This window comes from Hyperolius riggenbachi, chromosome 5 (assembly GCF_040937935.1).
Source record: "Hyperolius riggenbachi isolate aHypRig1 chromosome 5, aHypRig1.pri, whole genome shotgun sequence".
Classification (NCBI taxonomy): domain Eukaryota; kingdom Metazoa; phylum Chordata; class Amphibia; order Anura; family Hyperoliidae; genus Hyperolius; species Hyperolius riggenbachi.
This window is the reverse complement of record NC_090650.1, coordinates 319,424,731-319,443,868: the sequence shown is the minus strand read 5'-3', so window position 1 is coordinate 319,443,868 and position 19,138 is coordinate 319,424,731. Positions and strand designations below refer to the sequence as shown.

The following is a 19,138-nucleotide window of genomic DNA, read 5'->3' as shown; positions in this document are numbered from 1 at the left end:
TTCTGACCCTACTGATGGTAAAGGGACAAGCAGGCCTGCCAGGTAACTGGTATTGTTTTAAAGGAAATCAATATGGCAGCCTACATAGCACTCTCTCTGTTCAGATGTCCTTTAAAACGGAAGATGCAAAGTTCCATAGAGAAGTCGGCACACCATGTAACCACATGCCTTGATAAAGGGGGACCCTGCGTGGCCCCCGAAACAATTGTTGATCTATCTTGTGGAAACTAGCACAATAAATTTTATGTGCTTTTGAAAATTGGTGTGCTGACGATCCTTGCAGTTAAAACAGAAGATATTTACAATAATTCAACTTTAAGTGAGCAACTGTGGTTTCCCACGATGCATCACACCTGAATTTGCAAATGATCTCTTTATGCCCCTGAAGCTAGGCTCACATTCAGAACCGCTGGTGTATAGCAAGCCTATTGCTTATACATTTTTAAGACTGCAAATAACATTCCTCCCAAAGTATTTATTAATCTCTTGTTTTATTTATGCAATATCTGGCTTTGTAAAACTCCTAAAAGTTTACCTGGAAATGGAATAACTTTTTTTGAGGACAATCTTACTATTTGTGCTTCTTCAACAGGAAAAAAACAATTTGGAAATTGAGTTGAATTACCAATTGAAAACTTTGCAACAACGGTTGGACCAGGAGATAAATGAACATAAGGTGACGAAAGCACGATTGAGTGACAAACACCAGTCTTTTGAGGAAGAAAAGTCAGTTGCTATGTGTGGTGAGTCTTGTATTTTTGAGGCTAATTTACATGAGCAAGTCTAGGAGGGCATATACACATCCATATTTTGATTGGCCAAAGAATGTCATTTTACCACTTCCATGCACTATGAGGACCAACCGATCTTAAATAAGATGAACACTGTGTTGGGAAGCTCTCATACTACATGGAAGTGATAAAATTGGCCAATAAAACTTGGATGTTTGTTCGTATGCTATGGATTTAATCTTTTTTAAAAGAAACCTTATCTACAAAATGTATTTACACCTATAGTTGAGGCTTCGGAGTAGTCATAATGTAAACATTAAAACTGGCATTGACTGGTCATATTAGAATACATTGTTGGCACTGACAGGCTCTTTACAGGCATTGCCAGGCACTTTTAGAAATTAACTCGTACATCCTAGAATTTTCAATGGCCTTACTCTGAGGATCCAATTGAAATCCCTATTAAATGCCATCAAAATTCCTGCTGCATGGCTTTTCACTAAAGCCATTTTGTAGTGTACTTGCACTGATTTTAATAAGAATAACATTTTACAATGTTTTAGAACGTTACTAGAGCTAGTGACAAGTTGGGTGGAGGGGGAATATGAGCATATTTGAGCTCATGGGCTAGACCAACAACTGGCTAAGCCTGCACTTGGTCAAGGTGATGAGGTGCTTCGGATCACTTGGCGATGCATTGAAGCTGCTGTACATAAACTAGATTCTCAGTAGAGACGACCACCTATGCTGGGAACTCTCTAGTCTTTGTGCGAAATTTTAAGAAACTACATTAACTAAGAGATCATTCTCACTATGTGCGGTGCTGCACTTCACATAGTGTGCTATCAAAATCATGTTTGCACATGCGTTGTGTAGTGCGAAAGAACCCTTATGCTGCTTCCTACTAGTGTTTGATGCAACGTTCAAAAGAGACCAGAATACATCCCCCAAAATGCTTGTGACAACCCTTTTGCTCAGCTTATTACTGAATTTAATTATGGTTTTTCTATACTTGCCTATAACGCAGCTTTAATTAAGGTGAGATAAATTACTTAGATCAGGTAAAATAATGTTACCTTCCCATACATATGTGCAAATAACAAATAACTAGTCCAGCACATAAGCGCACACACCCACCCTAAAAAATAAACCAAAAGCCGACTAGCTGATGCCTCCTCTCCCCCCCCCCCCCCCCATGTGCCATTGTAGCCTCCATGCAGAGCGCATGTCAAGCATGCCAAGAGGTGCAGAGTGTTCTGCAGCATGTATATCTACCTCTCCATGCTCTGAACACTGCATGTCCCTGGCAACTTCTGAACAGGGCACTAGAGCTCCATCCTCACTGTCGTGTGACCACATTGAGCCTGGAGCTCTAGTGGGCATTTGGATGTTGCTGGGTAGAGCATGGATGCAAGCCAAAATCAAGGCAGGTAGATATTCATGCTACAGCATGCTTCTACGCCAGCTCTGGATACAGGAGGCCGTACACTTATCTCTCGCAGTATATTGCTTGCAGATAAGCTGATTTACATACACATTTTGATGCGAGTGCATTGGACTGGCCCATTTCCAAGTGCATATAATTTGCATTGATATTCTGTGCAGGCCAGTGACATTTTCTCATTTATCTCTTGTTTTGTAATGCCTTTCTGGTCTGTATTGATTTTAGAGATGGAAATGAAAGTGAAAGCAGAAAGAGCAGCGAAGGAGAAGGCGGAGAATCGGAGGGTGGAGATAGAGAAGCAGTGTTCAATGCTGGATTTTGATCTCAAACAATCCCATCAGAAAATGGAGCACCTCCTTCAGCAAAAGGAGAGACTGGAGGAAGAGGTAATTGTCACAACATGGATGATTCATGATGACTGAAACAAAAGTGGTGGTGTTGGCCAGAGCATCCAGTCAGAATTTCTGTTAAAATCTGGTTGTAGTTTTTAATTTTCTGCTTTTCATTCGCACGATTCCATCTAGGAAAATACATTTTATGTGCAGCCCAACATGTTAACTGAGTTTTTGCAGGAAGCGGTATTATGTTAAAGGAACACTATCAATACCCAAGGATTCTAAAATGACAATGTACAAATAATGTCTCTAAGTAGCTGTGTAAACATTTTCCAATTTTTATGTTAAATATCAGAGGCAAAAGCTTTAATTCATTGTGTGTAGGATTTAGCTCTAATGGGACATTCACAAAGGGGTGTCTGCTTCAATGCACTGCCAGTGTTGTATTTTTGCATATCAGACTACAGAGTATTTTTCCCTGAAAACCCAAAAAATATGAAAAGCTGTGGTGTCACAGACAATTACACATTTAAAACAAGTTACATTTCCTCTGCTCTCTTGCAGACAGCTCAACAACAAGCAGCTTTTTCCGAGAGCTTTCTCACACACAGTTACACACAGAGTTAACTACACTGTGAGGGAAACTCTCCGTCAACTCTCCTGTCAGAAATGAGCAGATAGTGCAGTCAGTTCAGAGTGAAAGGAATTTGTTACAGTAAACAAGAGATAAGCAAATGAAATGTATACATAATTATTTACCAGCACTTCAGGAACTCTCTCTACTCAGGTTAAAAAAAACACGTTAATCGATAGTATTCCTTTAATAACCGAGAAAAAGAGGATTAAGTTTATCCTGTCATGTTACCAGATCTCTAGTTTCTTCTACATTACAAATGGATCTACATAACTTCAAAATCACACAAATCTTTAATTAAACCGCAGCATAGAAAATGTGTTACATACAGTAAAGGTGTCCATACAGCTATCGACTTTGAGGAAACTCCTGATGCTATCTCCCCTAATATCCAGTGTGTGCCCAGTGCATTGTACATTACTTGTCCGTGTCCGCTGCTGGCTGCAGGTTCCATCCTCCATCCATACACGTGCCTCACGTGCTTGCCGTGTGACATATCTTTACTCTGCCAACCACAGACAGGTAATGTATGCAGTTCAGGGTGGGGGGGAAGGTGATGACTTCCACATTGGGCATTACAGGGACAGCGGATGCCACGTCACAAGGTCAATTCCGGATCGATTTCAGTATGAAATTGAAATTGATCAGGAATCGGCCTGTGGTGTATTGGCAGCCAACAGATCTCTCTCTAATCAGATTTGATTGAAGAATGATTTTTCTCTTGGTCGCATTTGCCCATCATCGCTATATGTATGGCCTACGTTAAGCCATCACATTCTGTTCCATCTTGCTAAACGCCCCAAGATCATTTAGGGCATAAATGTGGTAACCACATAGAACGTTACTTATCTTAATAGAAAGTTTGTGCAGCAATGAATGCCAGCCTTTCCCAGTCAAAACATTTTCTAATTCAGGCCGATTCTAGGGTCACAATGATACGACTTTATTTAAAAAAGGGGCAAGGGGGAAACTGTTCAGGCACACCACCTGTATACCAGCGTACTGTATGGTGGAAGCTGACTTGATTGTTATGTTTGTAGGTGAAACAGCTGTCACTGCAACTGGAGCAAGAGACAAAGAAGAGGATAGTGACGCAGAATGAGCTGAAGGTGCAAGCATTTGAAGCTGATAATTTAAAGGGGTCCGAAAAGCAGATGAAGCAGGAAATAAATACGTTATTGGAAGCAAAGAGGTTGTTGGAATTTGAGCTTGTTCAGTTAACAAAGTATGTATATTTTAAGTCTATATATTTTCTTATAGTTACAATGTGTCCTGTATTATAAATAGACATTAACCTTGTTTATACGATCCAGGAATGCTAGCACATTCTATAGAGATGGGGAAGTGTAAGCTGAGAAGTGAAAGGGTTTATGGGGCAGGAAAGGCTTGTCCACCTATCATGTGGTCTTGGCAGCTCCAGCTGACAATTAGTGGTTTTGTGAGTGCGATGTTTTGATAGCTGGGGACATGAAGTCTAGTGGAGAGCGGTACAGTTCAGTTAATGAATTGCATTCTTGGCATGGGACTGCAGTATGTATGCCTGGACGTTACCTCAGCAGACATGTACTTTCTTAGCAAAAGCAGAATATGCCTGCATTCCTTATTCAGTATTTTTTTTATCCTTATTAATCCTTTCGGCTCTCTTGTCCAGATCACATAGACTTTATTTTTTTTATAGTTGTGTTAAGAGTTAGCCTTGAATACAGCTTGCTGATTGTGTTGGATGCTCTCATACTTATAGGGAATCATAGGAAATGAGGCATACAACAGAAAAACACTGATGCAGAAGTTACTGTCAGTGAAGGTTGAACATCAGAAGGATCAATGGTTGCCATAATGGAGCCTACAGAGGATTTTCATGTCCTCCTGGCCCCCACCCGTGTAACGTGCAGGGCTAGTCGGATATGTTACGTGAAAATGCTTCTCTTCTTTCTAGTACGCTACGCCTGTACTACTGCGCAGCCGAGCTCCAGCATGGTCAAGCTTATGAATGGAGCGCAGTCGCGATTTTCAAAAGGGTCCCTGGCGTGGGTGGTGGTCTCCAGGTGGTGGTCTTTTTGTTTAGGTTCACCTTTGCTTGCCTTTAAAGGAAACTATAGATGGCGAATACTTACCGTTTTATACAAATCTGGGGCTTCCTCCAGCCCACGGATTGCTCCCACGCCGCCGTCCTCCGCTGCCTGCAGCTCCGGTGTCCGGTTCCGTTACTTTGGCCAGTCTGCACAAGAGAGTGCGTTCTCTACGTATCTATCCAGCAGCCGCTGTAAAGTTACATAAAGAGCGCACTTCACTTGCACAGACTGGCCGTGACTGACTGAAGTAACGAGACCTGTTACCGGTGTTGCGGGAGGTGGACGGCGGCGGCATGGGAGCGATCCGTGCGCATGGGGCTGGAGGAAGCCCCAGATATGTATATAACGGTAAGTATTCGTCATCTCTGGTACACTTTAGGTTATTTTTTTTGGGGGGGATGAGAAATTATTAATCCCTTCAGTTGTGGTCCAGAATTCCTTAGATTGTTCGCAGGTTATTTCAAACTTTATACCTTGAATCTGAGTACACAATCTCCCAGCCCCTCCATCATAATTATACACCTCATCAAGGCATGATAAAATTAGTCAGGTGTTTTGGTCTATGGGATCATAATCTTATTTGAATGCATGAGAACCTTCCTTATTTAACCCTTGAAGTGTGTGTGTGTGTGCGTGCGCGTGCGTAATGTGGTGCCATGTATTCTCTAGCTTCCCCCAGTCTCATGCAAAGTGGTGCAGGGAGCTCCTGATATTTACCTGATCTGGATGCTGGGTAAGATCTCCTCTTCCACCACCGAGCGGCACTGGAGAGCCCCGAAGCATTGTGAGATGGGGCAGCTGTAGGTAGGGATAGGATCCTCAGATGCAGCCTGAGGCCTGGAACCCACTAAAAATCGCAACGCGCTATTGCAATCCCTAGTGTTTTGTAAGTGATTTCATGAGAGATTTCCAGACATTTTGGTAGCGATTCTAAAAAGTGTAAGCTTTTTGCCAGCTATTGTGATTTGATTGTGATTTAATTGTGATTTGCGATGAGCGAGTTTAATTCTGATTGGTCCTTTCAAATGGATATAATTTTTTTTTTTACAGTTTGCAGTTATTTAAAATCACACACAAATTGCTATGTGTAGAGATTCATGTGCGATTTGCCAGCGCTTATATACTTTATATTGAAGCGCAAACGCTCCCAAAATGCTGCATGTCCTGCGATTGCAATTTTGCTAATTGCAATCTCTACTGTGGAATTTGTTACATTTATTTACATTGGCAGAGCGTTTAGGGAAATCGCTAGCGATTTAAAGCACTCCCTATATGCTCAAAAAAGCTCTCTAGTGAGTTCCAGCCCTTACTATTAGAGGATAGAAGTAACATCAAGACTGCTACAATTTTGTATGTAACTGCTCAGCTGCTATGTAACTGCTTACACGCTGGGTCTGACGTGGTTCAGAGCTATTGCTTGGTCTGCTTCATCACTATCCAGCTTTAAGGTGCCCTTAGACTACATTGATTTCCCACGATATACATCTGCCGTGAATCGCGAACACTGACCGATTAGACCAGTTTTCATCCAAATTAAATCGATTCAGTCGTTCTGTCCCAGCGGAAATTTTTTCTCGATTGCCGGTGGGTCGGGAGTGCGTTGTTAGCGGCGTTCAATTTGGCAAGGACCGACACAGCAATACATCACCTGTTCCGCCGCCGCGAGTCCCCGGGTCCGTGCTGTCCCTTTCTCCGGCTGGCTTTCTTCTGCATCTCCTCTCCGCTTCCTGTCCCATCCTGTGAGAAGAGGACGTTCTAACAGTAGAGCGCCCTCTACTGTTTGAACTTCCCTTTCTCACAGGACGGGACAGGAATTGAAGCGAAGTTGCAGAAGAAGACCAGCTGGAGAAAGGGACAGCACAAACCCGGGGACTCGCGGCGGCGGAACAGGTGATGTATTGCTGCTGGCCGGGGGAGGCGAGGCAGTGGCAGCTCCACAGGTTGTGAATCTGTGTGCAGCCAATAAATCCCTCTCTGTACAATCACAAAACCGAGCAATATAAAGACATCCATATCCATGGATAATGACCTGAGCGGCGCCTGCCTGATGACGCTGTATGCAGAGGGTCAGTGCAGTGAGCGTGATGGAGCGACGCACAGGAGGCGTGGCCACGCCCCCTGCATTGTCTTGCGGCGGCTTTTGAAGGTATTTATGGCGGCCCCGGTCATTTAATCTTTTAGCTCCGAAGAAGCATTCGGCGGTGGTGCGATACATGTGAGACTCATTCACCAGCAGGAGCTGAGAGGTTTCAGTGCTGTGGGATGGTAAGCGAGCTTTATTGCTAATATCTTTCCTGACTGCTTAATATACCATTTATTAATACCCTGATGATAGTATTGAAGGAGATTAGGTCAGCAGCCAGATTCAGACCATCTAGGTGATCTGTTTGATTCAGCACCCTTACCCCCATTGGCAGTTTGTGATTACTTATTAATATCAACACTTGTTTATACATCTCCTCCTCCCAGCAATTCTGGCGATTGGCTTTTGTTTTTATGTTCCTTGGACACGTCCTTAAATAAATTAAATTATATTTTCACTATATACAGTGTGTGGTCACTTGGTTTATAAACCATGGATGCTTTTTCTTTTGTTTAAATAAATCCCTTTCTGATCAGATTCGATCAGAGCGGGGTCGATCTGGTGACAGTCGACCAGTGTGTGGCAGCCTTTATATTGGGGATGCTCTGGAACTTAAACTCAGTCTGTGTACTTTACTAGTATCTTCCTGTAGATTAAGTTGTTCATTGTGCTATTTTTACCAGGCAATACAGAGGAAATGAAGGTCAGATGAAGGAACTTCAAGACCAGTTGGAAGCTGAGCAGTATTTTTCAGTAAGTTTTTTTTTTTTATTTTTATTTTTCTATTTAAATGGACTCTACCTATGCTAAAATTAAAATACAAACCTGCTGCATAAGCAAATTTGTAATTAAAGCCAAAGTTTAGCAAAACTTTTTATTAACTAAACACCATCTTCTCCCTCCCAGTAGCCCAGAAATCATGCTCTAAAACTGTAAAATCCTCCTAAATAGCTTAAAGTGGACCTGAGTTCTTGCCCAGGACATAAGGAAAATATAGAGATGCACCCTGTATGTATTTAGAGCATTAAGCCTGTCTAATTTCCCTCATCTGTGACTAATCACCACTGTAATTTGATTTCTCCGCTGTCAGATCAGGACTCTCCTTTGCCATGGCAGAGCAGCTAATTTATAAACACAGGATGTGAATAGGTCTGCTTCCATAAAAGCATGAAGTAGACAAACTGCAGATTTATCGCAGGACTTGTATCAGCTGTAAAAAAGAAATGTTTTTACTTAAAGGTTATTATGCTGTTGCAAATTTTTTTTAGAGCTGAGGAAGTTCTGAGTTCAGGTCCGCTTTATTTTTGGCTGTCCAGTGACGCTGCTGCTCCTTTTATATCCAACAATGGGGGCAGCACTCCTTGGTGGACTCACAGGATAGCCCCGTCCAAACTAAAGTGTTTTGGCTGATGATTACACCCTTTCACACTTTTTTGTGCATTTTTTATGTTTTCCATGATGCAAAAACACATTAGAGCTTTTAGCCCATGTAAATCAAATGGTACTATACCATCTAAATTTTCTGTTTATGTGAAAAAAATTTGGGTGGTGGTCAATTTTTTTCTGCAGGCATATTTGCGTTCTTGTATTAAGATGCGATATTACTGGCCAAAGATATGCACATAGGGCAGCACGGTGGCGTAGTGGTTAGCTCTCTCGCCTTGCAGCGCTGGGTCCCTGGTTCGAATCCCAGCCAGGGCACTATCTGCAAAGAGTTTGTATGTTCTCTCCGTGTCTGCGTGGGTTTCCTCCGGGCACTCCGGTTTCCTCCCACATTCCAAAAACATACAGATAAGTTAATTGGCTCCCCCTAAAATTGGCCCTAGACTACAGTACTTAAACTACATAATATAGACATATGGCAATGGTAGGGATTAGATTGTGAGCTCCTTTGAGGGACAGTTAGTGACAATATATATATATATATATATATATATATATATATATATATATATATATATATATTGTACAGTGCTGCGTAATATGTCGTCGCTATATAAATACTAAATAATAATTCTTTTTGTACTAAAAGTTTTGATTGGTTTCATTTTTTTGACAAAAACAAACCAAGTTTACATTCAAACCTGGAAAAGACAATTGACAACTTTCCCTATGAAGAAGCGTATTCTGTTACATAGATTGGACACCAGTAAGTAAGTGGAAGGCTACATGTCAGCGGCCTTAAAGTTTACCAAAGACGGATATAACTATAGATTTGATACGTACCCGGGGCTCCTCTAGCACCATAAGCACAATAGACAAATATATGCGCGCTGCGTGTTACAACCAGGACTAAAGGATGTTATGTCAAGTGAATCAGTTCTCCAATGCCAGTGTCAGACATTAAAAGGAGCAAAGGTAGCATCCGGTGCAGCGCTTTCAGCAGTGGGATTTCACAAGTGACTGTATCAGAAAAAGGAGAGAGTAGAGAGCGCCTCTATGGTGCAATGCCTTTAATTCAGTTTGCAAATTGCAAAAGAAATGCACGTACAAGATTTCATACATTTGCAAGCATATCTCACATGCTCAATGTTCCACTCCTTGGATGTTGACCATGGCCAGCGGGGGACATCAACAAGGGTCTGTGGCAGGTGTGGAGTCCAGGCAAGCTCCGCGTGCCGGGTGATAATGACGACGCGTTTCGACACGCCAGTGTGTCTTTGTCAAGTCATAAGCAAGTCTGAGTCCCTTGCAGTCCTCCCATGGTCTGCAGTTCAGCTGCAATCAGCTTCGGAAACTGGCTCAGTCGCATCAGTCGGTTAGGTCTGTGCATGCGCAGAAGACCCTGACTGACACAAACTGAACCAGTTATGGGGGCTGATTGTGGCTGAATGACAGACCGCAGGAGGACTGTGAGGGACTCATATGCTTATGGGGCAGGAGGAAGCCACGGGTGGTAAGTATCTTTAGTTACATCTGTCTCTGGTTTACTTTAAAGAGAACCTGAGGTGGGGTTCTAACAACAAAATCCCCATACAGAGGCCGGGTCTGCCTATAGAGCCCAGCCTCTGTTGCTATTTAGATTCCCCTTAAGTCCCCTTTCCCCCCCCCCCCCTGCGCTCTGCGAGACCCCATAATTCAGAGCTGCGCTGCCGACACAGAGCTTGTCGCAGCGGGCTGTATTTACCTCCATAATGCCAGTCTCGCCGCTTCCCGCCTCCTGCACCGCTCCAGTCCCCGCCCACGTCCCTTCCCTCCCCGGGCGGGGACCGGAGAAATGCAGGAGGCGGGGGAGCAGCCGAGACTGACAGGAGGAGGTGTAAACAGCGCGGCTGTGATTTATCGGGTCTCGCTGAGCGCAGGGGGGATTTAGGGGGAATCTAAATAGCAACAGAGGCTGGGCTCTATAGGCAGACCCAGCCTCTGTATGGGGATTTTGTTGTTAGAACCCCGCCTCGGGTTCTCTCTTTTTTTTTTTTTTTAACCTTTTTATTGTTTTCAAACAAACAAATTAACACAATAGACAGACCATTGACAGTAAAGAGATGTGTACCATGTACACGCATGTGGCACATACAATTTATGAGGAATATTGACAGATTACAGGTGAGTAACACATAAACAGAGGCATGTATATACTGTAGTGAGAAGCCGTACGAGGCAGGACGCAGCCAATCATTTTACCCATTGAAAGCATATCATTGAATTATATCTAAAATATGAGGGTTGATATCTAAATGTTCACTAGTTGAGTCAGAGGAGTCTAGCCATCCCTTCCAGACTTTATCGAATTTATTTGGAGATCCCCTAGCAATCCAAGTAAGTTTGTATAAGGGGAGAGCAGTGTTAATGAGACTTTTCCATATTTTAAATGAGGGCTCAGAGGAGAGCTTCCATTCTAAAGCAATGGTTTTTTTTAGCATAGAAAAGCAGGAGTCTAATTAAAATGCGCTGGTATTTATTTAAAGGGTGATCTTCAATCAGTCCCAACAGGTAAGACTTATATGAAGGTACAAGCTGAATATTTAAGGAATTTAGTAAAAAGAGAGTTATTTTACTCCAGAAAGTTTGAATTATCGTGCAGTCCCATGTCATATGACGGAACGTGCCTGGACTACACCCACATCTCCAGCAAACATCGCTTGTTCCGCTTGAGAATTTGGATAGTTTGACTGGAGTAATATAAATTTGATGGAACCAGCGAAGCTGTATTAGTTTGTCTTCATATAAGTCTCCTCGAATTCAGACCACTCTCCCTGAGATACCTCCTCCCCCCAGTCATGCCATAGCTCTCTGGACCTGTTCAGCCGAGCAGAACATTTAAATGTGACAAGGTAAGAGTAGAATTTGGAGATAAGCTTGTCACTATCTTTAGCTAGTAGCCAGTTTTCCACAATTTCAGAAGATAAATTAACCGTGGGGGTCTTAAACTGGGCCATGGCAGCATGCCTTATTTGGAAATATTTAAATTTAGCATATCTAGGGAGATGAAACTCTGACGCTAGGTGGAACCAGGTTTTAAATATACCATTGTGATATAACTGGTGAATATACTTTACTCCTTTTTGGACCCAGAAAGTGTTATCAATTGATTCAAATTCAGGAAGATTCGGGTTACCCCATATAGTCGAGCTGGGCGAGCAAATATTAGATTTATCTCCTACCATTTTCCTAGTTTTATGGAATACTGTAAGAGAGTATGCTATAATCTCAGATTGTTGTGGAGGCGGTATACCACCTCTATATATAACATTACATAGTGCTTCGTATGACGAGGCAATGTTAGCTTCAGTATCCAACGACGCATCATCTCTGATGCAATGTACCCATCGTCTAACGTATGTAAGCTGGGCCGCTAAGTAGTAAAGTTGAAAGTGCGGCAAAGCCAGGCCACCATTTTTAACAGGCATACTCAGTACGTCTAAGGAAAGTCTAGGAGCCCTACCTGCCCAGAGAAAACCTAGTACAAGAGCGTTTATCCTACGGAATTGTGCAGCAGTGACCCAGCATGGGGACATTAATAAAATATATAATATTTTATGGGCAACAATCATTTTAATAATATTCACTCTGCCAAGCAGATCCAGAGGTAGCGTGGGCCAGCGTTTTAATTTACCCTCTATGTTGGATAATACCATTGTAAGGTTGTTGGAAACGTAGGTATCATTACATCTAGTGATCACTATTCCGAGATACTTAAAGCTTGTGACTGTTTTTAAGGGAAGGTCACATGCCATCCTTTCTTGGGGAAAAGGGTCTACTTGTAGCATAACTGATTTAGACCAGTTGACTTTCAGTCCAGATATTACTCCAAATTCCTCGTAAACCTCCAGCACCCTCTGCAGAGACGATGTCGGTTTATCTAGGTATAATAATACATCGTCAGCATACAACGAGATTTTTTCATGTACTCTATTGATAATCCAGCCACCTATACCGTGGTCTTCGCGAATAAAAGTATCTAGGGGCTCCATTGCAAGAGCAAACAAGAGGCGATAGGGGGCACCCTTGGCGTGTGCCTCTACTGATTTTAAAAGGTTTTGATAGCTGGCCATTTACCCTGACACATGCTATAGGATCAGTGTAGAGAAGTTGGACCCATTTTTTAAAAACTGGGCCAAACTGAAATTTATCTAACACTGCCCAAAGATATTGCCAAGAAACAGTGTCAAAAGCTTTGTTTGTATCTAACGCTAAAAGGACTCGGGTGCCGGCATTGGCAGTGCGAGTGCTGGAGGTTCACGAACAGTCTCCTGAGATTCAGTTTAGTCTATCTGTTAGGGATAAATCCCGTCTGATCCTGAAATATAAGCTTTTCAATTACTTGTTTAAGCCGGTTTGCAATGACCTTAGCTAAAACCTTAACGTCTGAATTTGATAAAGAGATGTGCCTATATGAATCACAGAGCTCTGGGTTTTTGTCTGGTTTCAGGAGGAGCGTAATATGAGCTTCTCTCATGGAGGGAGGCAGAAGTCCAGAGCTGAAGGCACCTTCAAAAGTTTTGAGGAGCATGCTTGCAGTTAGTTTTCTACTCTTCACATACCATTCAGAGGGTATTCCATCCGGGCCTGGTGCCTTATTGGGTCTAAGGGTTTTGATGGCATTTAACACTTCCTCTAATGAGATTGGAGCGTCAAGTAATAGTTTGTCTGTATCATCAAGATAAGGAAGCTGACAACCATCGAGAAATTTAGGAGCCAGGGCCGGACCACCTGAAACAGGCGAGCTATACAGTGTACCGTAGAAGTTTTAAAACTCATATAGAATTTCTGTTGAGGTAGAAAGAATCTGCCCCGTTGTCGTCTGGATTCTGGGGATAGCTACAGTGGGGGCCTGATTTTTAACAAGGTTTGCCAGAATTTTGCTAGATTTATTGCCCCATTCAAATAATTTTTGGTGACCTATAAATTCTTTGCGTTTGGCTCTATTGAGCAAACGAAGTTCATGGTTGTGTCTGGCCCTGGACCATTCCCGATAGTTATCAGTAGTTGGAGATGCTTCAAATTTCCCTTTAGCTAACATCATGCTAGATTCTGTTGTAGCCATATAAGCTTCATCATTTTTAATTGTGATACCTTTAATATGATTAAAGTGGCCGCGAAGAGCAGCTTTTGAGGCGTCCCACACTAGATTTGTTGATGTAGTGCCTGGGTTAAGATCCCAGTACTCAGACATTTGTGACATACAATGCGTAAATACTGTTTCGTCTTGGAGCCATAGGGGGTTTATCCTTAGACCTCTAGTTCCAGTCACAGCACCAGTAAAGGAACAAATTAAGGGAGAGTGGTCTGAAATTCCATGTGGGAGATACTCTGGGCGACCTACTTTGGATAACAGGTCATAAGAGCCAAGACACATGTCTATGAGAGACATAGATCTCGAGGGGTCAGAGAAACAAGAGAATACAGATTTGTTTGGGTAGTTCCAACGCCAGATATCATACAGATTGTGCTTTTGAATGCATTCTTTGAAAGTTACATAACCTCGATGGTCTCCCGGGTTAGATCTGTCCAAACAGGGATCTAAAATGTTATTAAAATCTCCACATAAAAGTACAGGAGCAGGGGGCATGTTATATATATGCGAAAGTAAGTTTTCTAGGACTGATATATGGAAAGGGGGAGGTACATAAACTGATGCAATTGTTAGCGTAGTCCCTTCATACAGGATCTGCAGTATAACAAATCTACCGAGGGGGTCTGAGTAAGCAGAGAGAGTTTTAATAGGTGCAGTTTTCGTAATTAGAATAACAGTACCTCTGGAGTAATTAGAATGCTGTGCAGCATATACATTAGCTATCCAAGGTTTTTTAAGGATCGCAAGTTTAGCACCAACAAGGTGAGTTTCCTGCAGGCACATGATGCAGGGACCACGCTTCTTTAAGTAGTCAAAGACTAAACGCCTCTTAATGGGATGGTTCATACCTCTGACATTCCATGAGATTATTTTAAACTCAGCCATTGTCAATTATATATGCAGAAATTGCGCCTACACTGTGCACCATAATAATCAATAACACTGTCAATGGAGTAACAACAGAAAAGATCAACACCCCCCGCCCCGCAAGTTGCCCAGAACTACAACCCGCTTTTTCCCTTAACCCTTGCAGCATTTGGGAACGTTGACTAGAGAAACAACTCCAGAACCTACCCGTTTGTAATACTAACTCCAAGTTATGGCTAACAATAAACCAGTTATATGTAACAGTGCAGCGCACATAGAGCAAAGTTTTATAACCCATTTGTTCATTCACTAGCGAAGTTATTACGAGAGATTGACAGATGATAACGAAGTGCATTGCACTATGTCTGTATACCTAGAGGGGGGAAGAGTGAAAACATACATGGAGATACATTCCATATTATAAAGTTCCTTGACATACAGTCTGTTAATGAAAGCAGAGTATAAGGACACTTATTGCAGTGCTAGCTACCCAGGGCTGCATATAAAGGCAGGTAAGTACAGAGTCAGGCAGAGCCCCTGTACTATAGCTTCTATATAGAATAGAGAGGTACTCAGCCAGGCACATAGATCCAACAGTCCGATCCGGTTGTCAGCATTATAAAAAAATGAAAAAAGCGTTATTAAAGGCCCAGACAGAGAACATGGTTATAAGTTGAGATATATACAGTACTGCATGAAATCTCCGCTCCAGTAGCTACACACGCCGGCGAACAGGCATATTGGCCCTGGGTCTGTCTTTTCCAATAGATTCCAGCCAGTTAACTGCGTCACGCGGCTGTGTAAAAAACATCACTGTGCTGTCATGTACAACGCGTAGTTTTGCAGGGTACATCATGCTATATTCCAAGTTTTTCTCCCTAAGCATCTTCTTAACAACCATAAAAGCGAAGCGCTGCTTTTGCACATCTACAGAGAAGTCTTGATATATATGGATATCAGCTCCATTATACTGAGTTGGTGTTTTAGCAAATCTTGTAGCTTTTAGAATATCTGTTTTGTCCCTGTAGTTAAGAAACCTGGCAATTAGGGGTCTCGGCGAGGCTCCCGGTTTAGGTGTGCCCCCTGGTATTCTATGCGCCCTTTCAATGGAGAACAGTCTAGAGGGTTTAAAGTCTGTTATAGTTGTAGTGATCCAGTTTTTTTAAGAATTCCTCAGGGTCTGTGCCTTCAACTTTTTCTGGGAATCCTACGAAGCGAAGGTTATTTCTCCTGGATCTGTTCTCAAGATCAGAGAGTTTAAAAGAATGTGCGTCAGATTTTGCCTTGCTGGTTAATTTCAGATTGGAGAGGCCTAACCTCGTCCTCAAGGCCACTTATACGTCGCTCAACATCGCCAGTGCGGTCACGCAATTCGTGTAAATCTGCTTTTACGAAGGATACTTCAGATTGTATAGCATCTAACTTGACTGTGATAGAGGATTTAAGTTCCATAATCGCTTCTAAAAGCTGTAATCTGGACGGCTCGCCATCAGGGTTGGGGCCTAGTTCATTTGCAGCAGCCGCCCTTTCCTCCCAGTCACTCCCCGCAGCTTTGGCAGACATGGCATACTCACTGTGGACTCCGTCGGGCGTTGCAGGTGATGTGCGGGTGTCCGTCTCAACCCCGTCCAGTGGGAGGGTGTCATCCATCGGGACTGTAGTTGAGTCGCCTGGATCAGGGGAGACCGCACCGCCGCCATTTTGGGAGCCGCCATGCGCGTACTGAGCCAGTCGCGCTGAGGCTGAGGAGGAAGCCTTTACGAATCTTGCTGCCATCTCGTCTCACTGATTCTGGGTTACAGCCAGCACTTGTCCGCTGTTTTTAAGCCAAAGGTCGCCGTCTGGAGTGAACAGGATCAGTCAGGATTTTAAGGTTCTGCGGAGCTCAGGCGCTGCACGTCCTCACAGCTTCATAGCCAGGCCACGCCCCCCCCCCCCCCCCCCCCCCCCGCCTCGGGTTCTCTTTAACCCTGTGAAACTCATTTCTGACGGGTCTCCTTGCAGAACATTTGGGTCTAACTAGAATCCTACTGTCTGGTTTGAAATTCTTCAGCCGTGACATGAAACATGAGTCAATAGACTTTTATGTTACGTTTCTAATTGCATCCTAGGTGCGCTTCGTCAAAATGGACAGAACAGCTCCTAGTGTGAAAGAGCCCTTAAGATGTCTCAACCTGTGATACATTTTAGAATGTAAATCAGGGTTAGGAAATATTTTACAATGTGAAGACTCTAAATAAAACATTTATACATTTAATAACAAAATGAGCAATTTTATTCATTAAGTTCCACTTTAAGTAGTGAAACTCTATTATGCCCTGTTTGACGCTGCAACTGCTTTTGTTTACAGACGCTGTATAAAACTCAGGTGAAAGAACTGAAAGAGGAGGTTGAAGAAAAGACAAAGTTCGGACAAGAGTTAGAAAAGAAATCACATGAACTTCACAATGAGAAGTAATGTGTGCAGAAACTTTTTTGCCTAGATTATAAACCTTTTGTACAACATTTGTGTTATGTTTCGTCACCTAGTATAGCATTTGTATATGTTCACTATAAAAATCAAAAAATGTCCTTGTCTTTTCAGAAATACTCTTACTGCACAGTTGGATCTGGCTGTTACCAAAGCAGAATCGGAGCAGCTTGCCAGAGGACTCCTAGAAGAGCAATGCTTTGAGCTATCTCAAGAGAACAAGAAGCTTTCCTCAAGAGTCAGGCAAGACGTCATAGATAAAGACCATACCATCCGCAAGGTATGCCTCTTTTTTTGTATTGTTAGAGTATGCAGTTTAATCGTTCTGACAGTTTTAGTCTAAGGGTAGATGAAACACATCCACTGTTTTGTGATGCAAGGGAAAATGGTCTTCCCCATCCCTACAGAGCAGTCAGGCCTGTAAATGAGTAGAATCTGCCAGTAATCGTTTCACTACAACTAATAAGATAGACAATCTATTCTAGAAAATCGGAAGGGTGAATTAGTGGGGTGGTACATTTTCTGCGATCGTGCAGCAGGTGGATTGACAGAGGCATTGTTTTGTGCCGCAATTAGTGCAAAGCAAGCAGAGCATCGCGTACAGTACATCATTTTTTTCATCAGATGTCAAATGACATTGGATCTAGATCAAATATTGCAATCTGATGAAATGATAATTTCTCAGTCAGTTGCAGATTAGCAGAATCTCTGTTATGTTTTTTCTTATGAGAAGATATGTGGCAGTATAATCACTTTCTAGAATGTTAGATACCATTCTGTGACTTAGATCCTCTGATTCTCAAACTAAGGGCCATTTCAACTAGCTGCAAACTGCGGCTGTGTTTCTGCTTATTTCGGATGCAGAATTGCACCTTATTGAAATCAAGGGTGCATTCGAAATCCTGTGTGGACAAAAAAAAAAAAAAGAATAGCGTTGGCAGCAGTTTTCCACAGGCTGCATCCGAATCACTATAGCCATGCATGCACCTAGGGGAGCCGCAGTAATTGGTTAAAAGGCAATGTGCAGTATACAGTATGTCTCTATAGATCCCTCTCTGAATAGATGTCAATCAGAGATGAATCTATCTGTTGGGCTCCCTGGGAGACAATCTGCCAGTTTATTGGCGGGTTTTAGATCAGATTCCACTGGCCTAATATCAAGCAGTGAAAGAGTGGGTAAGTCGGCGTAAGATTGATTAGCTACCTGATCAAATTGTGCATGGCCACTTTTAGAATCATCGTGTTTTCCTGGTTCATTTTTTGTGAGAAATCCACTTTTTAACAGCCTTCTTTGTTTTGATGGATAATTTGCACCTATAATCTGTTCATGCAACAATTAGAGGAAAAAAAACTCTTACCATAATCAAGTGATGGCGTTTCTCATTTTTGCAGCTGGAAGAAACAAACAACACATTAACTAAAGATGTCCAAACATTATCAAAAGAAAATTCTGATCTAATGGACAAGGTCAAGGCACTGGAAGAAGGTAGGTGTTACATATGTAGTTAGTCATCTTGCTGAATTGCTCTGAAGCTATACACTCCAACTTACTAGAACAGCAATGAACATTGCAGGCTACAGTATTCTTGGGATGCGATGATAACGGTGCATTCAAATTAGTCGGTAATTTGCTAATAAATATTCATTTATTTTGACGAGTGAAACATTTCTTTCATTCCAGAAGTCTATAATAAATAGTATAATCTTGCTTCTTTTAGGTTGTCTGAAATTAGTCTCTTAACTGGTGACGATAACCAGTGAAGCTGACACAATGCAAAGATTGTAATAGCGGTGTGAAGGTTATCATTTACTAGCTGACCTAAGCCCGTTTAAAAACGGGCTTTAGGTCTGTCAACGTCGTAGCGTTACAGCACGCGCACACATGCCTGCACCGTGAGTAAGAAGTAATTTAATTGGTCTAATTCCAATCAGCATCCAATTTGTATACAAGGAGAAGAAGCATCTCAGAGACCATTTCTTCTCAC

The 19,138-nt window shown here is 42.4% G+C and overlaps 1 protein-coding gene across 1 annotated transcript in view; it reads left to right on the top strand.

Annotated features, from left to right (window-relative positions):
* The window catches only part of ROCK1 (Rho associated coiled-coil containing protein kinase 1), a 212,652-nt gene that overhangs the window by 154,326 nt on the left and 39,188 nt on the right, over positions 1 to 19,138 (top strand). Inside the window, exons 18-24 of the mRNA XM_068237237.1 lie at positions 593 to 743; positions 2,401 to 2,561; positions 4,185 to 4,369; positions 7,983 to 8,052; positions 17,034 to 17,137; positions 17,268 to 17,433; positions 18,546 to 18,639. Coding sequence (XP_068093338.1) covers positions 593 to 743; positions 2,401 to 2,561; positions 4,185 to 4,369; positions 7,983 to 8,052; positions 17,034 to 17,137; positions 17,268 to 17,433; positions 18,546 to 18,639 — 931 coding nt within the window. The remainder of the gene's footprint in view (positions 1 to 592; positions 744 to 2,400; positions 2,562 to 4,184; positions 4,370 to 7,982; positions 8,053 to 17,033; positions 17,138 to 17,267; positions 17,434 to 18,545; positions 18,640 to 19,138) is intronic.